Source organism: Marmota flaviventris, chromosome 11 (assembly GCF_047511675.1).
Source record: "Marmota flaviventris isolate mMarFla1 chromosome 11, mMarFla1.hap1, whole genome shotgun sequence".
Lineage (NCBI taxonomy): Eukaryota > Metazoa > Chordata > Mammalia > Rodentia > Sciuridae > Marmota > Marmota flaviventris.
The window spans coordinates 93923793-93950346 of NC_092508.1; the positions used below are offsets into that span (position 1 = coordinate 93923793).

Here is a 26554-nt window from a genome sequence, read left to right on the forward strand (position 1 = left end):
CAAATTCCTAAACATTTTACTTCTTATACATCTTTTAAGAAAGCTTCTTGGGCTGGGGTTGTAGCTCAGTGGTAGAGCTCTTGCCTAGCATGGGTGAGGCACTGGGGTTGATCCTTAGCACCAAAGAAAGAAAGAAAGTTAAATTCTTAAAAAAAAATAAAGGAAGAGCTTTCTTTTGACAAAAAGAAAGCTACAAAATGCTCTATTAAATAAATTAAATTAAGAAAGGAAAAATAGGATTTATTACTCAGTGGATCTAGGATCTAAAATGAGAGAGAAGAGGAAATCATTGATAGAGAATACAACAAAATCTACAAGGACTTCAACCATATAGCAGGTCTAGAGAACAAAGAGCTCGAATATTGGCAGAGGTTGGAGAGGGGCAGATTAATGGAAAAGGGAAATAGAATGGATATATTATTTCATGTATCTGACCAAGTGGAGAGAACATTAGAGGCTAGGAAGATTTAGGCATCAAATAAAGATATGCAAAAACAAATAAAATAAGTCAATTAGAAATTAAAAACAGGAGTTTAGGGGAAAGCAGGGATGAGTAGGCAGAGCAGACAGAGTACAGAGGATTTTGAGGGCTGTGCAACTGCTCTATACGATATTATCATGGTGGACACAAGTCATTACACATTTGTCCAAACCCATATAATGCACAGTGTCCAGAGTAAACTTTAATGTAAACTGTGGAGCCTGGGTGGTACTGATGTGCTGGCGGACCTACCACCATGGTGGAGATGCTATTCATGGAGGAAGCTGTATATGTGTAGGGCAGGGGGTTATGAGAAATCTCTATGCCTTCTCAAATTTTCTGTGAACCTAAAACTGCTCTAAAAACCAGTTTGAAAAACAAGGGCTTTTGGTTGTGTCCAGGGAGAAAACAATTATACTACAGTTGTACTACTATATAATACAACACCTACATATTCCTAATTCCTAATAATTGTACTTTAACTATTGACAAAAAAAAAAAAAAAGAGTAGATTTATTGAGAGGATGGGGTGGGGCACAAGAATGCTAAATCTACAACTATAATTTACATCACCTGTGATGTCTTACTTTTGTACTCCACAGATACCATAATAATCAGCTAGAGATATGAAAGAAAATAAAAAAGAAATAACTAAAAGTCTAGAAAGGATAGGAAAGGCTTTGTTTGTTGGTTTGTTTAAGTCATTTACCCCTACTGGATTTTTTTAAAATTTTGAAAAATTAAACAAAATCAAAAAGACAAAAATGGTTAAATCAAGACTTTTCTGAGACATGAGGTAAGATTAATTAGAACAGGAACTTTAAGTTTTTAACACAATTTAAATATTTTAACTTGTCACATTTATCATCTTTCTAAATAGATTAATCAACATCTTACCAAAGTGATTTTAATATCCTGACTCTCATGGGGAGGGGTGTGATTTTGCTCACAGGGGATGTTTGGTAATGTTTACAGACATTTTTGGTGTCAGAAATAGGGAAGAACAGAATGCATCTAGTGGGTAGAGGCCAAGTTCACTGCTTAGCATTTGCAAGGCACAGGATGGCCCCATAAGGAGGAATTATTTAGCCCTAAATGTTAGTAGCGCTGGCTGAGAAGCCCTGCTGTGGGGCTGCATTGGTGTTTTGTTTATTTGTTTGTTTGGTTGGTTGGTTGTTGTTGTTGTTGTTGTTTTAGTGCCAGGGATTGAACCCAGAGGTGCTTAACCACCGATCCACAAACTCACCCCTTTTTAAAATATTTTTTTTAGAGACAGGGTCTCGCTGAGTTGCTTAGGGCATCGCTAAATTGCTGAAGCTGGCTTTGAACTTGTGATCCTCCTGCCTCAGTCTCCAGAGCAGCTGAGATTACCGGTGTGCACCACCACGCTTGGCTTACATTGGTTTTTGCTACTAATACTAAATAATAAAAGAAATAAAACACCTAAAGACCAATCTATAAAGTGAATGTCATGCATTAGAAATTAATAGACACAGCCAAGTTCAGTGGCTCATGCCTGTAATCCCAGGGGCTCAGGAGGCTGAGGCAGGAGGATCCCAATGTTCAAAGCCAGTCTCAGCAAAATTGAGGTGCTAAGCAACTTAGTGAGACCCCGCCTCTAAATAAAATACAAAATAGGGCTGGAGAGGTGGCTCAGTTGTCAAATACCCCTGAGTTCAATCCCTGGTACCCTCCCCCAAAAGAAACTAATAGACATGTTTACTTTTCATTTGTTATGGTGTAGTTCAACAATTTTTAAAAGGACTAAAAATCCCTTCATATTAGCACATTTTTCATGCACTTTCAAAGGTTTTATTGAACTTTCACTATATATATATATTTTTTTTTAACTGTGGTGTTGAAATAAACTCTGAACTCATTTTTGAGAGTGAAATAGACTTTTTCACTGTTGGACTTGCCTTTTTCCCCCTAGTGCTTTCTGTAGGTTTAAACAGCAAAACTCAAGGTCATCTTCACTTCTTTTCTTTGAATGGAGGCTTGCATCTCTTCTTGCTTGTCTGAAATAGATTTTTATAATGTACAAATACAAGTAGCTGCCTTGCTGGTAGGACTGCTTGTGAGAAGCTCTGTACAGACTCTCCCAGTCTTTCTTCATCTGAAGAGACCCTTTCCAAATTCATTGCCTATGATTTTGAGGCTGTTTTTCTCTTCTACTTGGTGATCTAGTATTTGCAGTTAGAATGCTATGCTCTATTTCTCTTCCATCTTGAGCCTCCTGGTTTGCTGTCAGTGGGTTATGAAATCCATCTGTGTTTGGAAGTTGCTAATGCTTTCTCTCTTTCACTCACTACTAGATGTCATTATTTCAATTCTCTTCCTTGTGACCCCCAAGCATATCTTGAAACTGTTCATAATTAGCATTCTATAAGAAATTAGAATGAGCTGCTTTGATATTAACCTTTTTTTTCCAGGATCATTTTTCAGGTATACCTTATTCCTAATATCTTTTTTGTTTTTGATGTTTTTTTTGTTTATTCCAGTGCAGAAACTTTTATTGGACCCTTATCAGTATTACACATCTTTCATTTTTTCTTGCATAACACAACTTCATTTTGTTCATTATTGATTCTCTTCTTTCTGGTTCTTGTTGAAATTTTTTATTTCAAACTATTCATGGTAGAAAGACAGTAGAATGATTACAAGCTTTGGAACCAGACTTCAGAGTATTGACAATGTAAATCTTGGCTTTGTAACAGGTAGCTATGTGACTTTGGGTAAGTTACTCAACTTCTCTGGGTCTCGTGTGTAAAATGAAAATAATAGTTCCTACCTTTAGAGTTTGTTGTGAGAATAAAATTAGTTAATATATGTAAGGTACATAAAACAATGTCTGGCAATATATATGTATATGCTAGACATTGCTATGTATTTTGTAGGTAGATAGGTATGCTTACACTCTGCTGTCTTCTAACTCTTCCTAAAGGACCACCAGCTAAATGAACTGAGCAGTTGAGATTGACCAGAGCTCATTAGCCAACCTATAAACTTAGCATGAGAACCAGTAGTATATTTAACACTTTCAAATGAGGTTGCTATTTCCCCAAAATTTAGCATAAAAATCTCACTGAGTCACTTCAACTATATGAAATGGTAGTAATATGTTTTGTGGTCTCATCGAGTATTCTAGACTAAGGATCTGAGTGAAAACCATAAATACTAAAAAAAAAAAAATTATCATTAAGATCTATCTCTAACTTTCCTATTCATTAGTGTGTTTACATTCAAATAATAATAAGATAGCCAATCTTATATAGTACATTAATAAAAATGAAAAGTGATTATAATTGATAAAGGAAGAAATGTAGTGGAACACACACACTGCTGGTGGATTATAGTAGGTGTAAGCTCTACTTTTAAAGTAGTGTGTGTAAATAAAGGTTAAGATTTTTCATACTCTTTGGATTAATAATTTGTTATCCAGGAATCTACTCTAAGAAAATAATGCAAAATTGTGATTTGCATTGCCAAGATGTCCACAGCACTATGTGTAATAATGAAGAATGAAAAATGTCCTAACAAGCAGAAGGCTCTTATAGTCGAAGACTTAAGAGACTTATTACACAGGGACACTTCTATGACCTTCTGATAGATATTAATTGAAGAAAAATATTTAATTCCAATAAAATGATGTTTGCTTAATAAATTGCTTATAAATTTATGCTAATCGTTTATAAGTTATAAGGAGAAGAGGAGGTATATTTAGGCTCACAGTCCTGATCCAAGGTCCAGGTCCACGTCTAAAGATGTCCTTCTTGCTGGCAGAGGCAGTGCGGGGGATCATGTGGCGAGAGACAGGGAGAACTTATGCTCGACTTAAGTGAAAATATATATATATATCATGCCAAAAAAATTATATGATGCCGAGTGTGGTGGTGCACGCCTGTAATCCCAGTAGCTCAAGAGGCTAAGGCAAGAGGATCTTGTGTTCAAAGCCAGCCTCTGCAACAGGGAGACACTAAGCAAGTCAGTGAGACCCTGACTTTAAATAAAATACAAAATAGAACTGGGCATGTGGCTCAGTGGTTAAGTGCCCCTGAGTTCAAATCTGGTACCAAAAAAAAAAAAAAAAAAAGTTATATGATGCAACTAGATTATTAAATACTTAGGAAAAATATAAAGAAAAGATGTTTTCTATGTTAACAGGGTTTGCTTTTTAGTTGTCAGGTTTTAGGCGATTTTTTTCTCTTGCTTTTTAAAAAGAATTTTTTTGGTATGTACATACATTGTGAAAGAGTAAAGTCCTCCTCTTTTGCAATTGAATGGGAAGGAGAGGAATTTGCCAGATTTGGTAGAATTTTTGAAATGCAGAGAAGCAATGAAATTGACAACAGCCTGAGAGCAAAATGAACCCATCTGCTACAGACAGCCAGTATGAGCTGAGACAGGACAGCTCAAATGTGCCAGGAGATAGACAATGTTTTATAAAAGTAAGAACTGCAGCACAAAAGTGAGACAACTAAGTTATCATGATTGAATACTTTAAACTATTTTCAATGGCAGTATAAATGGAGGATTCTTACTTTTATTATTTTCTGTGATAATTATAATGAATAAAGCAAGAAAAAATTTCTAAGCTGTCTTGGGAATCAAAGAATAAAATATCAAAAGCTTTTGGAATACACTACTGTCTGAACTGTCAGATGACAGGCACCTGAATTTAGGGCAAAGACTTTTCATCCAGAGATCCCTGAAATAGGTGATTCATCCAGATCATAGAAATGAAAGCCAGTTAGAACATTCAGGTTGTGATGGGATGTTTTAACTACTATTTGCACCTGTTGTAGTTCTAGAAATTGGGGGTGGTAGGGGTGGTGGGGGGCAGGGTTCACAGGGACTTGTGGGGATTGAACCCAGGGCTTCTCACATACTAAGCACGTGATTCACCACTGAGCTACATACCCAACCTGGTTCTAGACATTTAAAAACAAAAAAATCAACAAGAACAACTGTAATGAAGGAACCAAACAACAACTAAGAAAACATTTCCACTTTAGAAAGAGCTTAAAGCACTTTTTATAAATCAAGTTTGTTTTCAACTGTTTTTCAATATAATGATCATTTTCTAAAGGTTACAAAGGAAGTTTGAGAAGTTGTGCACCATGGTTAGATCACAAAGCCATCAGAGTGAAAACTCTAATCAGCTTTGCTGCTTCCTTCAGTCTAGGGTCATATCTGTAGCTTCCACAAGGGGCAGGGATTTACATCCTTGCCACTCGCCCATTCGTAAACAATGCCTCAAGGAGGCATTATACAAAAGATCATGTTCCTTTGGGGCTGTTCACTGTGACTGTGGCTGAAGGATTCTTTCCAGTTACCCATCCAGATGGAATTTGTGGCAGCTTAGTAGCCTGAATGCTGAAATGAGAAAGTATAAAATATTAAATTTCTATGTGTCCATGTGATCTCCGCTTTGATCTTCGTTTTTGATTATGCAATTAATAACATCTGCGACTATCTGAGCCTGGTGCTCCGGGGTAGATACTTTCCCATTATTTTAGTCCTAAATTCCTCATCCAATTTAAAAAGAATCCACAGTGTGAGACTTAGCCTTGAAAACTCAGCATTCATCCTGCCAACAAAGTAGTACATTGAATAACTGTTTTTATTTTATGATGTTTCAGGAATTTGACCAAGATGAAGACTGCAGTCATTCCTTTTTGGTTAGTGAAGAAGGAGATCTCAGGGGTGAAGGAAAAGACTGGTCACCCAGGACAGAAGGTATCCAACTTCTGTCCTTAATATGTTTACAAAGATAATATTGATTATTTGGGTTTCTCCCCCAATTTCAGAAGTACTCAGTGTAACTTTGAAAATATAGAAAGGCACAAGGTGAAATAAAAACCACTCATGATTCTGTCCTTTGGTCCATGTCTGAATTAGTGAGTATTGGCAAGTTACCCCTATCTAAATGGGCAAATCTCTTCTGGCTCCCTACCCCACTTTGGTGCCTGGAATTTTATTTTTTTTAATTTTTTTAAAACTTTTTAATATTTATTTTTTAGTTTTTGATGGACACAACATTTTTGTTTTTATTTTTATGTGGTGCTGAGGATCGAACCTGGGCCGCACGCATGCCAGGCGAGTGCGCTACCGCTTGAGCCACATCTCCAGCCCGGTGCCAGGAATTTTAAACCCAGCAGAACTTAACTACCAGGCCACATCCCCAACCCTTTTTATTTTTCATTTTGAGACAGGATCTCACTAAGTTGCTTAGTGCCTCACTAATTTGCTGAGGCTGACTTTGAACTTGTGAGATCCTCCTGCTTTAGCCTCCCAAGCAGCTGGGATTATAGGCCTGGCTTCCTGGCTCTTCTCTTTAGTCCACTCAACTCCAGTTCAGTCTACCATTCTCTGTCCCTTTCCTTTTTGTCTAATGACATAATTTCCCCCATTTCTTAACAGCTCCAGGAATCTGCCCTCTTCTAGAGCCCACCATTTCTCCATCAGCCGTGGTCCCTGAGCTATTGTTCCTTTTGAGGGGAAGGTGGGAGAGTGAGCCTGTGAGGCTTTATTTTTTCATAATAACACCTACTTCAAATATAATACCCTGCAATATCCCTATGTGCCCTTTGTAGACCACAGGTATTTGTAGATTCTTGCTCCAGAAGAGTTACCAACTATTCATCTATAACCTTCACAAATTAAATGATTATTTGAACTGCTCCAATTTCTCCCTGGCAATTTTCTGGTTTCTTAGTCTAACACTCCAGGGAAGCTGCTCTCTCAGAATACCTGTTTTTCTCATCCCTTTGCATCTCCCTGAAGGCTGCAGCTCTTTCCTTGCTCCATCTCTTTCAATCCCTTGTACCTGCTGCCCTCTGCTGGTCTGCTTCCTGCCTCCCTCAAATTCATTGGGACTCTCCTCTTAGGCTGAGGGCAGAGAAAAATTTAGCAATAGTTAATATATGAACACCATTAAGCCTGGAAGAGCTTATTAAAATAAACAATTCTTGGTCCCCTTCCAAACAGTCCTTGTGGTCTGCCTTTGATGTCCATTGACTTCAAAACCAAGTCCTCAGAAGCCTAATGGTGTCAGAGGGGCACCTACCAAGAGGTGAAATCGTCCATTTATTCTGCTTAACTTGGAGAGGACTTGCCATTTGCGGTGAAAGCTATTCTTTTCAAATTGATCTATGAGACTTCCGGTTTCACATTGGAATCATAATACTGGCAGCATCTCCAGTGAGCTTGTGCAGTTTTAAGCTTTAATAAGTTGGGTTATAAATTTCCAAGAAATGATGATCTTTCTTATGAAAATTGAAAGGAAAGTGAGGAACCAGGAGACAGGTGTGCAAGAAATGAAAGACAGAGACCAAAGCTCACCAATAAAGTCCATCTCTTCATAGACAGAGAGAGGAAAACAGGCTTGGGGTTCAGGACTTTTATGGGGGAGGCTCAGGAATCAGAGCTGGGCGGGTCCTAATGTGGCGGTAAAGGGTTGGGTTGATATGAGGGAATGGTGAACCTTTCTCAGAAATGCCCTTGGGTGGGAAAGCAAAATTTTTCTTAAAATGGAGACTGTCACTTAAGACAGCCATCCAGATGCTAAGCAAGGACCTTACAAAAATTCTCCTTGGAGTTGGTAGATTTTGGTTGAATTAGTACCTCTTTTCTGTCCCAAAGTCAGAATGAAGAGATTCTTTGAGTATTGTTGCGCATTTTTATCTTAAATGTCATGTATGTCTCTTTAAATATCAATTTAATCTCTTTAAATACCAATTACATGTCAGTTCTAGCATGCCCGATTATTAATGTTCAAAATGCTCCCATACTTTATGAACATCTTATACATACACCATGTGACTGTTTATACATATTTAGTCATTTAATTCACATCTCTCCATCATATTATCCAACAAAAGGGAACATCATTAATTAAAATATATATAAACTCCTAAAGTTTGGATCACTTCATAGTCCTCAACATTCTGCATGAAAAGCTTTAGTAATTCTCGCAGCATGCATTTGCTTTATTACGGGTTAGAGAGGATAACATGTAAAATACAATTTACAGGCAAAAGTCCACCTTTTCCTTTATAGAAGAATCTACTTGCCTTTCTCAATCATACATTTTTTCCAGAAGATAGCATGCACAGACCTTGTAGACTAGAAATTGAGCTGTAAACTTACTGTCTTCATGAGAAAATAAGAACCTGTTTCCTAAAATTACTGACCTTAAGTTAAAATCTTTTTTAGCCAGGCGCATGTCTGTAATTCCAGTGACTCAGGAGGCTGAGGCAGGAGGATCAAGAGTTCAAAGCCAGCCTCAGCAAAAATGAGGTGCTAAGCAACTCAGTGAGACCCTGTCTCTAAATAAAATACAGAAAAGGGTTGGGTATGTGGCTCAGTGCTTAATGCCTCTGAGTTCAATCCCTGGTAACCATAAACAAACAAAAAACCTTTTTTAAATACGATATAAATATGTCAGGATTCTTAGTTTCAGGAACAGAATTAACCCTTAGTTGGATTAAAAAGTGGGGCTGGGGTTGTGGCTCAGTGGTAGAGTGCTTGCCTAGCATGTGTGAGGCACTGGGTTCTAATCTCAGCACCACATATAAATAAATGAATGAAATAAAAGTCCATCAACTAAAAACTTTTTTTAAATATAAAAAAAGGAAGAACTTTTTAAAGACGTGAGAAAGGTCATAAATCATTGAAAAATCAGAGAGAAATGTCTCAGTCCTCTCTGGCTGCCATAACAAAGTACCACAGTCTAGGTGGCTTAAACAGCATTTATATTCTCATAGTTCTGGAAACTGGGAAATCCGAGATTGGGGTTCTGGCAGGGATCAGCTTCTGGTAAGGGGCTCTCTTTTTGGTCTACAGAAAGCTGCTTTTCTCTCATGTGGTCTTTCCTCTGTCCACACAGAGTGAGAAAGCAGGAGTAGGAAGGAATGAGCTTTCTGGGATCTTTTCTTATATAGACATTAATTCTATTGGATTAGGGCCCCATCCTTATGACCTCATGCAATCTTAGTTTCTTCACCAGAGGCTCCATATCCAAATACAGCCACACTGTGGATAAGGGATCAAGCGTATGAATTTTGGGAGGACATAAACAGTCCATAACAGGAAAATTCTAGATTGGACTATCAGGAAGAATTTCCATAACTATATTTCAAGCCTGGTGGCTACTGACCCTCAAGTCATACTGCCTCTGCCATGGCCCCAAAGATTCTCCTACTACTAACCAAAGACTCTTCTCCCTCTACTGACGCCCACTTAGCACAGAGGATTTCCTGTACATTGTCATTTTCATGCAATCCATGTGCCCTAGTCTCTCAAGTAAGCTTTCTGAACTTACAGGAATGTGGAAGATAGAATTTTAAAATAATCTATGTTGAGATTCACAAATTGGGAAATTATCAAAACATGGAAAGAATGTGGAAGCATGTCGAACCTTAATACTCATAACCCAGATGGATATGTGCATCAATTTAAACAGAAAAAAGGAACATACATGAAAGTAAGACCTCTCTGGAGACAATAATTTTTCTGCATTGGAATAGGTTAGGCTGAGTTAGATTGCAAGTTTCTATTTTAATAAAAATGGCTTTAACAAAAAGTTAGTGATCATTTTCTGAGATTTAATGAACATCATTTTCCCTTTTTCTATGAAGCAAATGTGTTTCTGCCTTTGTTGAAATGTGGCCTTTTAATTTCTCTCTATGGTAACATTTTCTGGCAAGGTTAATTTACACTTCCTTATGTGAAAAATGCGCTTGGCCATGATAAAACACTCAAGTGCTTTATTTTAACCTATGACAAAACATCATCTTTCCTGACCTACTGGATAGGTTCAGAGGCCTTATTCATGGCTCCTTGGCCATTCATGATATTCAAGAAACAGATCCAAAGGAATATTTATATGTTTCTAAAAGACTTCAGAGTCAGTACATTTTTCCTCCCATTTTGGACCAATAATTAGGACCACAGCCATTCTCTTAACAATTTCCAAAAAGTCAGATATTTCCTATACTTGCTTATTGTATCTTTGTTCCTTGGTTTTAATAGGAAATCAGTCAATTGGACTTTTTGAGTACCTTGAATTTGCTTGAAAATGTTCTGGATTTATAAATACATTTTAAAATATGGCTCACATGAACACACTCAGTTTTCTAGCTTCCACAGTAAAGCGCTGAATGTACCTAACCTTTGTCTCAGAACATCCTTTACATTGACAGTTTAGATATTTGGAATGTATCCTGTGTGTTTTTCTCACTCTAACATGTCAGCTAGGTTTTCACACACGAGGATGACTACAAAACTGTTATGAAAAACATCTATCTTCCTTTCAAGTTGAAGAGTGACCTTCAGCATGCCACACAACTCATGGTTATCATTTTCATTGTCTCTAAAATGAAGGGCTTGAATCAGATAACTTCTAAATTCCTTCCAGCTCTACAATTCCAAGTCCTTTATTAGTGTGGTAATAGGTTCTTTGAAAAGTTAAAAAAATATATACCCTTCATTTTTAGGGAGGCATTTCTTGCTATTGTATAATGTTAGAAAGCACACAGTCAAGTTGTTTTGTCTGATTAAACATGAAGGAAACTAAAGCCAGATGCATTTTGATGATACCACAAAATATGTTGGATGACAAAGACAGTAAATACCATTATCATCTGCCTAATTGTAAGTAAAACTTTGTCCTTTGGAAAATTTTATTTTCTTTTTGCATTAGTCTCGTTAAAAGGCACAGGTATGAAACTGAACAATAAATATGCTGTCATTCGGGGTGTGGTGGTCCACACCTATAATCCTGGCACCTTGAGAGACTGAGGCAGGAGAATGGCAAGTTCGATGCCAGCCACAGCAATTTAGAGAGACCTTGTCTCAAAAAAAAAAATGAAAAGAACTGGGGATGAAGCTCAGTGGTAAAGCTCCCTTGGATTCTATTCTATCCTCAGTACAAAAAAAAAAAAAAAATTGTCACTATAGTGGTTCATATGCATTAGATAAAATATCAAAAGTCCTTTAAAAACAATTAAAATATACTAAATGAGATGATGATAGCTATGAGCGACTTTCCAGGAAGTGGCAGAGGAGGCATGTTGACCCAGATCTTTCTGATTCACTCTCTTCCCTTATTCTCCTTGTGATACTTCATCCCTAGCATCCTCAGTCAGCGGAGCTTATAAAACAGTTGCTTGTCAGGCATGCGCAGACGGAGTAAACAAACACGTGCAAAGGACTGACAAGCCCCTCCTCACACTGGTACCACAGCACTGGCTATCCCCCTGCATTCTTTGCTTTCTTCTTATCTCCACTAGGGCCATAGCCCCATGTTGTTTATTTCTTTATCTTCATCCCAGAGCCTTGGGCTTGGCATATATTTAACAAGTCTGTCAGATGGGAAAAAGTGAATGATTGAACAAACCTTAAAGTACTGGTAAAATTTTAGAGTGATCCACACTATTTTTTCCCCCACACTAGTTTTTTTACATAAATTTGCTAAACATGACATTGCAATGAGCATTGATTCTACAAATTGAAACTTTCCACTTAAGGGTTACACTGGGAATCATTTGTGGAATCAAATGGGAGATGAACAAAATTATAAACACAAGCAAGTTGCTTTGAGGCTATATAAATTCTCTCAGTTAATTCTCCCAGCAGTCCTGGGAGGTAGGTGTCATTGGTTACACTTTACTGGAAAAAAAAAACAAAAAACTGTGTTTTCTCCACCCAGGAGACAGTGCTGCTCATCATAAAATGGTATTTTACATCTGGAAATTTTTATTATACAGATTTTTTTGCTTTTTTCAGTACTGAAGATTTAACCTGGAGTGCTTTACTACTGCACTACATTTCCAGTCCTTTTTAGTTTTTGAGACAGTTCTCCCTAAATTGCCCAGGATGGCCTGGCATTTTTGATCCTCCTATCTCAGCCTCCTGAGTCCCTGGAATTACAGGCATGTGCCACTGACTCTGGCTCAGATTTTTTGCTCTGTAAGTAAGCATTAGTTTAGGACCTAGCATATGCTGGACAAGAAAGATACAAAAATGGCTAAACCTCAGATGCTGGTTAAAGTCTGTTCTTCCAATTACCACTGAAATTCAGTACTTTCTTTGATCATACCTTTCTATAGGTGTGGAGATTATTGTGACTTTTCCAAGTGATGTCAATCATCCCCAAGAAATGAGCCAAGAAGATTCGAAAGAATGCAGGTAAGAAATATCCTTTGAGGTGTTTGATTTGAATTTAAGTAGGAAGTGATGATATTTATGTGGCAACCTACATTTTCAGTAATTCAATCCAAAACAATGCTCTAAAGCAAAGGTCACAATAACTATTATGTGGCAGAGGTCAAATAATAAATATTTCAGGCTTTGTGGGCAATTATTTCTGTGGCAATGATTCAACTTTGCAACTGTTAATTGAAGGCTGCTATAGACAATATATTAAAAATGAGTGTATCTGTGATCCAATTAAAGCTACAAGAACAGGCTGAAGGTCAGACCAGGCCCCAGGGCAATAGTTTGTTGAACCCACTTCAGAAAAATGCTATCCAAAATGTGAGTCTTAAATGTACGACCAGTTCATGATAAGATCTGTACAGAACTTGAGGGTAATTATTTAAAAAGTTGTTTAGAAATTTGACAATAAAATCTTAGATTCATTGATCAGATAATTTTAAGAAATTGGGGATGATTTTCTGCAAGTTTTTTATTTTTCTTTCATTTTTGTAGTAATTTATTTTTACTATATTTTACAAAGTAACATTCCACAATGGATTGGAAAATTTAAAAATTGGTCCTTTACCAAAGATAGTTTGAGAAGCATTGATCTGGTTAATGCTTTTGGAGATAGAAGGCACAGTTCTTGCACCTGCTCTCTGGCTCTGATTTCTCTGCTTCAGGAAATAAAGACTAGGAAAAACTGAAGTGGACTGGAACTGAGTCCGTTCAAGTTTTTGTTCTAGGTACAAAGGGCAGAGGAAGTGGGGAGTGGGTCATAGTGTGGAGAGACCTTGTCCTCTCAGGATACAGCCATTCTACTCAGCCACTACATTTGGAAATAGTTCTCCAAACTTTCCAGTAAGATCAGACTGGCCTGAGAATGGGAGATCAGGGAGACATAGTGAACATATCAGTTGTCCATTGCTGTGACAAATATTGGAGATAATCAACTGAAAAGGAGGAAGATATATCTTGGCTCACAGTTTTAGAGTTTTCAGTCCATAGTCACTTTGGCTCTGTTGTTTTGGGGCCTGTAGTGAGGTAGTCCATCATGGCAGGGAATGCATGGAGAAAGAGCTACTCACCTCATGCTGGCTAGGAGGCAAAAATAAACATGTCCCCTCCCAGTGGCCTAACTTCTTCCCACTAAGCCCAGCCTCCAAAAGATTCTACCATCTCCCAGTAGAACCATAGGCTAGTGACTAAGCCTTTAACACATGAGCCCTTGGGAGATACTCCAGAGCTAAACTATAGCAGTGAATGGATTCTAAATCAAACTGTGTCTCCCCTTTTAGTCAGATAACCTCAGTGCATCAAGAATGGGCACAAGCAAATTCTGTTTCTCTCCCAAATGAAATTGAGATGGTGGACCTCAAGACAAAGATGCTGACCATGGAGCCTTTACTTCCAAAGAAAGAAGAAAGTTCCAAGGATCTCTGTGATGTGAACTTGGACTTTTTGTTGCCCAGACGTTGCTTAGAACCAGACATCTCTAAAACTGTAACCAGAGAAGAGGCTCCTCATTTTCTGAAGGGGCAGCAAAGAAAATTAGAAGGTAAGTTAAGCATTTAATTCCACATGATTGTTTTGTTATTTTGACCAATAAATATTTATTTATTATATCCAGGAATTATTATAAATGCTGAAGGTATAGCAGTGAACAAGACACAGTAACCCTGTCCTTGTGCAATTCACATTCCTATGGGTGGTGGGTAGGAGTAGGGTAGACAATAAATTAGTAAACAAGTAAAATATATAGAACATTAGATGATGGCAAATGCTATGGAGAAAAAGAAGTGGGCAAGGGGAATGTAGTCTGGGTAGCTTCTAAACTGACAAATTTATTATTCTCAGTTCTAGAGACTGGGAAGTTCAAGATCAAGATGTCATAAAATTTGGTGTCTGGTGGGGTCTCATTTCCTGATTCATAGATGGTACCTTCTTGCTGAGCCCGCTCATTATGGAAGGAGCAAACAAGCTCACTTGGTCTATTTCATAAAGGCTAAAACCCACTCCCGAGGGCTTCCCCTTCATGACCTAATCAGTCCCCAAGGCCCACCTCTTAATGCTGTCACTTTGGGAGTTAAGAATTTGAGGGTAACACAGACATTTAGACTATAGTAAGAAGTTTGAAATTTTTAAATAGGGTGAATGAGGGATCACATCATTGAGAATGTAACTTGAACAGATAGTTGAAGAAGAAGAGGAAATGGGCTATGTTTATGTTTCAGGGGAAAATATTCCAGGGAACAAGTAGAACATTGTAGCTGGTACAGAGTGAGAGGGGGTGAGTATGAGGAAAGGAGATTTGAACTGCAATGAAGTGGGTGCAGATTATATAGGGTCACCTAGTACATGAGAAGAATTATAAGTGACCTGGGGAGATAGCTGAGAGTGATCTAAAATGCAAGTTTAAACAGCCTTTTAAAAGATGCTTTAAAAATAGGTACAGCATGACCAATTATATCTTATAGTTCTATCTTTGCTAAATTATGCACAGTCTGGTTATGAATCCCCAGTTTAGATTACATATTAGTACTTATTTTTCTCTCTTCTGTATCTTCTATCCTGGATTTCAAATTTTCCATTTCCTATTTTCTCCATTTTGGGTAATTCTATTTTTACAAGTCTTCCAATTCACTAATCATCTTCAGCATTACCTAATCTGCTGTTAAATCCATCCATTGATTTTTTTCTCCAACATTTTATAATATTTTCCAAATATACAGCAAGTTGAATTTTTTTACACTGAATACTTGTATATTCACTACCTAGATTCCACATTTAACATTTTATTTTGCTTTATCATATATCTGATCCATCTTAATTTTGTTGCATTTAAAAGTAAATTGCAGATATCAGTATACTTTTCCCCAAAATGTCAGGATGATTGTTATTAATTAGAGTTCCATATATGTTTGAAGATTTTTTTTTTCATTTGGAAGTGTACATTGATGTACTTTCATTGAGTATTTACAAGCTCATATTGTCTGTGAAACCCAAAGTCTTAGCAAGATATAGAGCATTAACATGAATTCCAAAATGTTCTCTCATGCTCCTTCCCATTCTATACTAAGCCATTACCCCAAGACAACTATATTGTTTTTTTTCCACCACAGATAAGTTTTGCCTGTTCTAAAATTTCCACATAAATGGAATTGCATAGCACATATTCTTTTATGTGATCCTTTTTTCATTTAGCTTGACATTTTTGAGATTCTTCTAGATTGTTATATATACTACTATGAATTTGCCAGGGGATAGGGTAGCTATATGTTTAAGAAATGGCCAATCTGGGTGCGGTGGCGCATGCCTTCTGAGGCAGGAGGATGTGAGTTCAAAGCCAGCCTCAGAAAAAGAAGGTGCGAAGCAACTCAGGGATACCCTGTCTCTAAATGAAGACAAAATAGGGCTGGGTGTGGCTCAGTGGGTGAGTGCCCCTGAGTTCAATCCCAATTACCCGCTGCCCCACGCACACACAAAGAAATGGCCAGTATGTTTCTGAAGTAGTTGTACCATTTTATATCCTTGTGAACAATCAGTTGCTTCACATTCCCACAAACATTTTTGTTGCCTGTCTTTTTTTTAAAAAAAAATTATTTTTTAGTTTTAGGTGGACACAATATCTTTATTTATTTATTTATTTTTACGTGGTGCTGAGGATGGAACACAGTGCCTCACGCATGCCAGGTGAGCGTGCTACCATTTGAGGCACATCCCGAGCCCTGTTGCCAGTCTTTTTAACTTTAGCCTCTCTGGTAGATGTAGAGTGGCATCTCATTGTGGTAGTCATGATATAAGATGGTAATCCTTTTTTTTTCTTTTCTGGTACCGAGGATTGAAGCCAGGGTCCCTTAACCTCTGAGCCACATTCCCAGCCCTTTTTATATTTTTTAATTTAAGAGAGGGTCTAGCTAAGTTGCTTAGGGCCTCACTAAATTGTTGAGGCTAGCTTTGAACTCATGAGCCTCCTCCCTCAGTCTCCCAAGCCACTGGGATTACAAATATGTGTGTTACCACCCCCAGCAGACCCATTCATTTTTTAATTTAATTTTTAGTTTAACAATTATATTTCAATTTTTAAAGTTCCATTTGTTTCTTCTTCAAATATGCTTTGTTCGTTTTTGAGAATGTTTCATTTTGATTTCTTCTTTTTTATCTTAATTTTTTTTCATCTTTAGTATCTTTAAGCATTTAAGACATTGTAACTGTATTGTATTTGGTGATCCCCAAATCTGAAATCCTTGAAGGATCCAAATCTGTTATTTCCAGTTTCCATTGATTTGAACTACTGTTGGCTCTTTTCTTTTCTTTTTTTCTTTCTTTTGAATACTTGAAAGTCTTTATTGTGAGCTCATATCTTATTGGCATTTTTCCTATGGAAATCTTAAGCGTCTACACTGAGGATGTTTTCCATGAAGAGGATTTGAGTTTGTATCTGCTAGTAGCCAGGTTCCTTACTGACTTGAATCCTCTTTAGCCTCATTCCTGGATCCCCAAGTTAGTGTAAGAGTCTAAGAACAACCTCCAATTACATGGAGCCCCAAACTTAGTTACAAATATAGAAGCTTTCATGCCAACCTTTCCTCACAATGTGGAAAGGTTGTTGTTGGTGTTTGCTTACCACTGCTGTCCTAAACCCTTTAGCTAAACCACCAGGAACATACTTACCATCCAAAAAGTTGCATTAATTGGCTTGTTGAAATTAGGGAGATTGCACTCCAGAGGAACTGTGAGTCATCTTTCCAAGTGAAGGAAAAAAAATATGAATTTTGGGAAAAGGAAACAGTTTAAGTAAACTTTAAATGAGAGTTGCTTTAACTTTAAAAAATTATTGTGGTAAAATGTACATAACGTAAAATTTACCATTTAGACATTTTCAAGTGTATGGTTCAGTGGTATTAAGTACATTCACATTGTTGTGCAAACACCACCATGATTTACCCCCAGAATACCTTCATCTTGTAAACCTGCAACTCTGTGCCCACTAAAAATTAGTTCCTTTCCACCACACTCCTCAAAACCCTTGGTAATCACCACTCTGTTTACTGTCTCAATATAAATTTGACCATTTCAGGTTCTTCATATAGGTTGAATTATATAATTTGTACTCTTTGGGGTCTAGCATTTTTCATTTAACACATGTTGAAGCAGTGATTTGAAACGCTGTGTTTAAAGGTATGAACATCAAGTCTGGACCACAAAGTAGATTCAGAATCTTTTTCTTTGAAATCTACAAAGTTAGCTCCCCATTTGAGCAGCCACTCTTTAGCCTCATACCTTGCCACTTTTCCTCAGCATATGATAAACATTGGCACTACAAAATACCTTCCATTCCCTGAACAAATACTGTTTTTTTTTAAGAGAGAGAGAGAGAGAGAGAGGGAGAGAGAGAATTTTTTAATATATTTTTTTTTTTTTTAGTTTTCGGCGGACACAACATCTTTGTTGGTATGTGGTGCTGAGAATCGAACCCGGGCAGCACACAGGCCAGGCGAGCGCGCTACCGCTTGAGCCACATCCCCAGCCCCAAATACTGTTCTTTCTGTTGGAATATTATGCCATCTTTTAGGTCTCACCTTAGATATCACTTCCTCTGGAAAAACTTCTGAGCCCCCCCATGAACGGAAGAGTAGCCAATTCCTTTGAACTCCCATAGGGTCCTGATCTTACCAGCAACGTAGCACCCATCATGCTGAATTATCATTATTTGTTTATGTGCCTGTCTTCCTCAAATTATAAAGGCAAGAATCATTGTACCTCCAAGCACCTCACATCATACCTAGCACATAAATGTGTGTTTTCAAAATGCATGTTGTACAATAATCATTTATTGTGTACCTATGATTGCAAGGCACAAATATCCTCTAATATTATTAAAATCCTATATTTTAGGAATAAGGAAACTGAGACTGAAAGACATAAGTGTGTGTCCAGGACTCCTTGTTAGTGAGCTACAGAGGCTGGGTTCAGACTTGGGCTGCCTATCTCTGAAGCCAGTGTGCTTTAGCACCGTGCCAACTTTGTACAGAATTCAGCTTCTACTTTAGTAGTGATGGGAAAAAGAAGAAGCATATTTAGTCTCAGAATGAAGATGAATTCAAAGAAAAGGAGGGTTAGGTGGTGTAGGCACGAACTGGAGGGGGAAAAGAAAACCTTGAATTTTCACCATTATCCATCTCTACTCCCTTCTTTGCCAAATGCAAAGACAAGTGTTCCTTTATCCCATTTGTGTAATCCATATCAATCAGGACTCTTGACTGCAAGCAAATGAAATCAACATGGTTAGTTTAAGAAGAAAAGGAGTTTGTTGAAAGTCTTTTAAGCCTGTCAAGAATTACAAAATATTTGGAGAACCAAGCTCATAAAATGTGCAGAAACTAAGGGAAGTGAGGCAATTGAAGCCACAGCTAAGGCCACACTACAGGAACTGCTGCCCCCTGCTGGACACTGGACACTGCCACCACTGCCAATGGACATGACCACTAGACAGAATAAATTCACTTGCCCTGGCTTTTGTATCACTTGCTGTTGGTTAAAAACCAAATGCTGAGTGGCCAAACTTGGGGTAGGGAGAGCAAGGGTTTAGTGTAATTTTTAGACAGAGGATAGGACCTGCCTCCACCAGGTTCCTCCAGAAGATTGCCCAACCTAGGAAAATACCTTACTCCTTGTTCTAAAGACATTTACTTACATTTCAGAGTAAAAGTCTTGGTCAGGAGGAAAAGATAGGCCAATGTGCCAACCACTCTGTAATACTGCTGGAGTTGCATTTCAGGGTTCCTTCCTGTGATGCACCCCCAATACATAAACATCTGGTAAACATATGCCTCTGATCACTTCACCCTGTGAGGAATTTGGATGCGGGGAACTGGTATTTTGATGTTCTGTGAGTAATAAATGGTCTTATCTCTGATCCAGAGATATTGCATTTCAGTCAGAATATAGATACAAAATATAGTAGTTATCTCTTATCTATGGGGGAATCCATTCCAAGTCTCCCAGTAGATGCCTGAAACTGTTGATTAGTATGTATACTGTTTCTTCGTATACATACATACCTATGATGAAGTTTAATTTATAAAAGAGGCACAGTAAGAGAGTAACAATGACTAATAGTAATATAGAACAATAATAACAATATAGTGTAATAAAAAATATGTGAATATGGTCTCTCTCTCCATATCCGATTGCACTGTGCTCACACTTCTTCCTGTGATGGTGTGACATGATACAATGCTTATATGATGAGATGAAATGAGGTGATATGATGTAGGTGTTGTTACAGGACATTAGGCTACTACATCAGGGTTACTTGAACACAAGAACTGTGACAGTGTACCTGATGACTGAGATGGGTGGGAAGTGTATACTGCATGGATGATGTCCTGAGCAGGACAGAGTATGACCCTGTGAGATCTCATCACATTACTCAGAATGGCATACAATTTAATGCTTATGAATTTTTTATTTCCAGAATTTTCCATTTAATGTTCTCAGACCTCTGTTGACCAGAGAGAACTGAAACTGGGGAAAGTGAAACTGAGGACAAGGGTGAACTACTGTATAAAATAACCCCTCCTGGTGGCAGTTGTTTAAAGTTCTGTATAGTCATTCCATACCCACTTCCATGTGGATTACTCAGGGAAAAGCTCTTAATTTCTAACACTTTTCTCAGACTTTAGGGTCTAAATTACTCCACCCCCAAACTCTGGCTTATGACAGTGCATACTCTATTACTAAGAATATCCAATTATATTTTTCCTTCTTGCAGAAGTTTCTACCTCTGATATGAAATACAGTAGCCGAAGAATCGAGGTAAGATTAGTTTTAACATTTTTGACTTAATTAAAAAGCAAAGAACTTTGGTTGTTAGGGACAAACTATCAAACAATTCAGAATCAAAAAGTCAGCAATTATAGCTTGGAAAAATAAGAACTCATATAAATTATAGACTGGCAAATCATTCCTGAGAAAATCATCTCCTTCCTTATACATTGCTTTTCCAAGCTGTTTCCTGTCCTCAACATAATGAGGCAAGAATATTTTTTTTCAGAAATATGTAACTTATTTTTATGAAAACATAAAATATGAAACATAGTACAAAGTTAAAACGATACAAAGGATATACTGTAGAGTGAAAGATCTCTTATGTGACAAGAATATTTCTTTTTTAAAATATTTTTTAGCTGTTGATGGACCTTTATTTTATTTATTTGTATGTGGTGCTGAGAATCTAACCCAGTGCCTCACACATGCACTCTACCGCTGAGCCACAACCCCAGCCCCAAGAATATTTCTTATACACATTTTCATTTGAAGTAATTTAACTTATGTAGGAACTAGGTAATTCTTTTTTTCAATGGTGAAAAGATGTTCTAATTTATAAGTAAAGCTTTTGAAAAGATATTTCAATTCTCAAGCTCCCTCACCCTTCTGTATCCAATGAGCTTTTCAGAAAATACTTATATATCAATATTGCTTAGTGTCTTAAAAAGGATCTTGTTTGCCTATAAATTGAGTGGCAGTTACTAGGAAGATATTTAAGCACTGGGAAAATCTGCCTGTATTTCCTAAGTTAATTTTGAGAAACGAAAAAAAAAAAAAAAAAAACCCAGACAATAAAACTGGGACCACGGGGCCGGGGTTGTGGCTCAGAGGTAGAGTGCTCGCCTAGCATGCACGAGGCATTGGGTTCGATCCTCAGCACCTTGTAAATGTAAAATAAAGATATTGTGTCCACCTAAAACTTAAGAATAAATATTAAAAAAAAAAAAACTGGACCACACTGCATCTCACCTCCTCCTAATGCCAAAGTCTCTAATCATGTTCCTTTCCCTTCCTTCCTACACATAGGTGGTAATAGAATGAAAATTAAATTCATACTCTCAGGTTCCACACATGATCAATGTCTATAAATATCCTTATACAATTAGATGTAGAATCTGTATACATGGGAGAAGATCACAGCAAGAAGCACTGAATAGTCTATAGCTTCATGAGTACAGACAAGTGTTACACTGACCTCTAGAGGTTGGTAATAATAAAAACTAGCTTAGTCTGAAAATGGCAAAAAGGAACAAAAAGTTGTCCAGGTTGCTAACATTCAAGTAAGAAGTGTAGCACATTTACAAACCACCCTCAGAAAAAAAGAAAAAAAAAACTCTGCAAAAAAAGATTGAGTATTTGTGTTCCAGATACAAACTTTGAGCTAGTTAATAATAAAATGATCATTGTTAAAACAGATGCAGCCTCAATTTCTGGCTATTTAAAAAAAATCTTAATTCTTATGGAAAGTAAAAAGAGAACAGAAAATGTTTTAAAACTTTTAACATTTTACATTATTGAATAGCTTTCCTTTAAAATGCATAACCATGAGTCTTTAATTTTTTTTTTTTTTAAGGATTGTTTTACTTTAGCTCTAAAAATAAAAGCATTGGAAATGAGATTTTAGTGTTCTGGTTTTGCTGGCTTTGATTCTAGGGATAGAACACAGTCCTTATACATTCTAAGTATATCCTCTGGCACACTTCTGGCCTGAGGTTTTAGTTTTTAAAATTGTGATCTCTAGGATAGATATGTTTGTACTTTAAAGGCCTTCCTTAAAAGAGTATTAGAATCTCTACACAAGTCTTTAAACAAGTTAACATAATATTTATTTATGTTTCTATATTCATTATTTTTTTTCCTCTTTTCTTTTAGTTCCCTCTGCCTCCACTGTCACTCTTGCCCATGAGATCTGGTGTCCTCACTCTCCCCCAAAGTTACAAGTTCCCAAAAGAGAGAGAAAGAAATATTTCAAGCCTTACACCCTTCATACCTAAACTCCCAGCATCGGTCAGTTCATCTGATGAGTTTAGTCCAGCAAACCAGCAGCAGGAAGCCCCACTGAAAAGGTTGGTGGATCAGACTCTCAGGTTTTCTGATAGCTCCATTTGGTCAAGAAACATGTGCTCTTTTCGGAAGTCTGATCATCACAGGCAACACCTGGAGGTGGAGGTGAATTGGAAATCCAAGGAAAGAGAAGGATGGGACAACATGGAAATCTCTCTCTTTGAAAAAGGGAAGTCTTTGGTGTCCTTTGAGAATATTAAGGAAGGTAAACTTTCTACAGATAGGGAAAAGGATATTGAATGTCATGGTCCTGAAGTGAGAAAAGCAGAAGAGAACCCTCAAGATTTTTCATCAAGAAAGAAAGAGGATTCAGCAGCCAGTAAATCTGAACAAAATGCAGAAACTGTATGTACTGTTCCAAGCAAGCTCCAAGAAGCTCAGCATACAGAAATAACACCAAATGAGGATGAAGAAGTTAGACATGACAAAATTGATTCAAAAAGCTCTTCAGTATATAAGGGTGAAACAGTGAGACCAAGAGATATTTTAGAAGAGTTTACAGTACTTCAAAGCTTGTCCAGTGTAGTCTCTGATGGCCCCTTTGGAAAGCTTCCAGAAGGTCATAATGATATGGGGACAAATGTAAAAATATCAATGGCAGAAGCAATGAAACCAGAGATGAATGGGCTGGTGCCTCTTATCCACATTACTTTCCCTGGAGATGGAGTCCCCAAGGAAACAGCGATAACCAAGCCAAGCCTCCAAAAAAGGAAGAGCTCTATTCGTAACAATAGCTTCAATGTTCTTGCACACCAAGAAAATGACAAACGTAAGATGAAGACCCATAGAAGTAAGTTGGATTCAAAGACCAAGATAAACAACAGGACACCTCACAATTTCATGATTTCCATTCAAGCTTCTATTAAGCCTAATATGCATAAAACTAGCATAAAAACTCAGATTTTCCCTGCATTGGAGTTTGTTGACTCTGGCCCTCAGCAATCATCCAAGTTTCAAAGGAGAATGCCACCATTAGAAAAGAAGCAATCCAGCTATTGGACTCAGAAAACTAAAAAGCAATCATTTCCTTGCATATGTAAAAATCCAGGAATAAAAAAGCCATGTGTTCCTCTCTCTGTTCAACCAACAGAGCCAAGACTACATTACCTAGATCTTAAATATAGTGACATGTTCAAGGAAATCAATTCAACTGCTAATGGACCTGGAATCTATGAAATGTTTGGGACCCCTGTTTATAGTCACTTGCGAGAGGCTGAACGGCATGAAAACAAGTATTATCATGAGATATGTTCAGTTCCATCAGGCAGATGTATCTCTAATAAATGTCGATCTTCACACAGTGAGAGGAACAGCAACAGCAGAGCAAGACTTTCTCAGAAAAGACCACATATTAAACCTACAAAGCCTTCACTTGGCCTTAAACAAAAGCATAAAAGTTCAATTTCTAAGGAAAAGGGCTGCAAGGCTATAGGTAGCCACTTACAAGACATTGAAAATAGTAATGGTATTTCAGATGCAGATTGGCAGATACACTCTTCAGGAAATGTCTTTCTATCTTCCAAAGATGAAGTTCAGACTATGAACTTGGCCCAAACTCCTGAGCAGTTCCCTGAACAAAATGAGCTTCTTCCTGCCCTAGATATATCTATAGTTGAAGAAATATCTATGGAAGAGTCTACGGATGAAGGTGACATTTCCAATAATCAAATCCTTGCCACAAGTCTTAGAGACCTGCAAGAACTTGAAGAGCTACATCACCAGATCCCATTTGTCCCTTCAGAAAACAGCTGGGTCTTGCCCAGTGAGAAGAGTTCTAACAAGTATGCATTTGAAGAAAAGAATAATAATGCACCTCTTCATAAAATAGATTCCAGCCAAATGTTAACAAATTATCTTGAGTTTGATAGTGTTTTGGATAACCCCAAAACACTTGGGGGTTTCTCTTTCCAAGAGGAACAAGAAAATGCATCTTCCCAAACATATCAACACTGGGCACATTCTTTGGATCAAGATAGTTTAGCAAATAAGTCAATCACATATCAAACACTTGGAACAACTTTAAATGATGCAAATTCAATTTCCCAAGAAATTCTGGACTCAGTAAAGAAAGAAGAATTGACAGATGAACTATTAGGTTGTCTAGCTGCAGAACTGTTAGCTCTTGATGAAAAAGACAATAACTCTTCCCAAATGATGGCAAATGAAACTGATCCTGAGAACCTAAATCTTGTCCTCAGTAGGAAAGGAAATACTACCAAAGAACTGGGCAGAGAGACAACAAATGTCAGAATACAGGTTGGTATAATTAAAGATTCACCAGGGTGGGAAGAAACCTCAGAGACAATCTGGTTCAAACCCTTTATTTTCAAAAGAGGAGTCATAAACCCAAGACAACTAAATAGTTTCTTCAAGGTCTCATTGTTTGGTTGCAAGGTTAGAGTCAAGGTCTCACCCTCCAGGCCAATATTCCTTGCTTCTAGAATTGAGCTTGTCACTACAATGAAGTCACTTGGGATAAGTTAACATAGACAAACTATTTATTTAAATAATGTCTGTATTTTACTCAAGAAATATTTTATTCAATAAATAATCAGTACCAGTGAAGCAGCTCACTGTTTCATTCACATGAAGAGTCCCTGCACCTGAGTACCTGCTTTCAGATTGTTCATTCATTTATCACTGATGCCTACTATATTTATGGCACTGTGCTAAGAACTCTGGAGATAGTGGTATCTAATACTCAGCTATTGCTCTCAAGGAGGCATAACAAAAATACTGAAAAATAAATTAAACATTTTACTCAGCATGGGAGTTAACGGTGGAGGGGAGGAGAACAGAATATCAACAGATAGTCAGGTCTTATTTGTTTTGGCTTTAAAGACAGAAACAGTAGATTAAGTTAAAATGCTTTTTACTGAACACTAAGACAGATTATATTACACTATATCCACACTATATCAGCCACTTACAAGACATTGAAAATAGTAATGGTATTTCAGATGCAGATTGGCAGATACACTCTTCAGGAAATGTCAGGTATATTTATTTTAAAAAGCTGAGCAGAGGAACAAACAATGTAAATACCATAGCTAGGTTTATTAAGAAGTTACTACATGAAAGTCAGGCACATTGTATTCTCTCATTTTTATGCTTCATAATAGCTCTATAAGTATTGTAGGTAACAATGTATCCCCATATTGAAGAAACTGAGGTTTAGAAAATCATGCAGCTGGTATATGGTGGGGTCAGGCTGGTTCCAACCCCAGGAGAGATGAAAAAGAAGCATTTTTGGTCCCAGTCAGCCCAGTGGAAAAGTGGTCTTAAGTTCTTCAGAGGGATGCTTGTCTCCTGACTTCAGGGGCAGAAGCTCTCAAGGTTTACTGTGAATGAACGTAATTTCTTGGGAATCCTGTTAAAATGTGGATGTTGATTCAGTCTGTCTGGAGCCTAACAGGCTTCCAATAGTACCAGTGCAGCTGGCCTAGAGATCCTCTTTTGAGTGGTCCCAGGGTCTTCAGGATTGTGGGTCTTCAGCTTCTTATGGCTGGTCTTGGACACTTGAATTCCTGTTGAGGCTGCCTGCATATGCGCGCGTATGTGTGTGAAAGAGATAGAAACTAATGATAGGTGTTTGTGTGTAAATATGTGTTTATATTAGTGTATGTTTGCATATGTGTGTATATTAGTGTATGTTTGTGTACATATATATGTGCTTGAGTGTATGTGTGCATACTGGAAATAAATGAAGAACACAAAAAGGCTATTTATTCAGAGTTTACTGTATCAAGGGAGTCAACCACTATTACTTGACAGAGACTCAAAGGCAGGCAGAGGAGAGGGAAGGATTTATAGTGGCTGCAGGTGTGTCTCTCAGTACATATGTGTATGTGTATATGTGCTATACATGCATGTTTGTATGTTTATAAATTATATAAGACTTCCTTCTACAAAGTATATGAGACAAAATGTGTGGAGATGTGTACAGTTAGTAAGCCTGAAGCATACAAATAAGAT

At 37.4% G+C, this 26554-nt stretch overlaps 1 protein-coding gene across 5 annotated transcripts in view; it reads left to right on the plus strand.

Annotated features, from left to right (window-relative positions):
• The window catches only part of Map3k19 (mitogen-activated protein kinase kinase kinase 19), a 37379-nt gene that overhangs the window by 5600 nt on the left and 5225 nt on the right, over positions 1-26554 (plus strand). For 3 of the 5 annotated variants that reach the window (XM_027936821.1, XM_027936823.1, XM_027936822.1), the window contains exons 3-6: positions 6124-6220; positions 12595-12673; positions 13981-14240; positions 20460-20503. In XM_027936821.1, the coding sequence (XP_027792622.1) occupies positions 6124-6220; positions 12595-12673; positions 13981-14240; positions 20460-20503 (480 nt within the window). Of the gene's footprint in view, positions 1-6123; positions 6221-12594; positions 12674-13980; positions 14241-20459; positions 20504-22387; positions 24836-26554 lie in introns of all 5 variants that reach the window. The other 2 variants (XM_027936818.3, XM_027936820.2) reach the window with 2 other exon arrangements.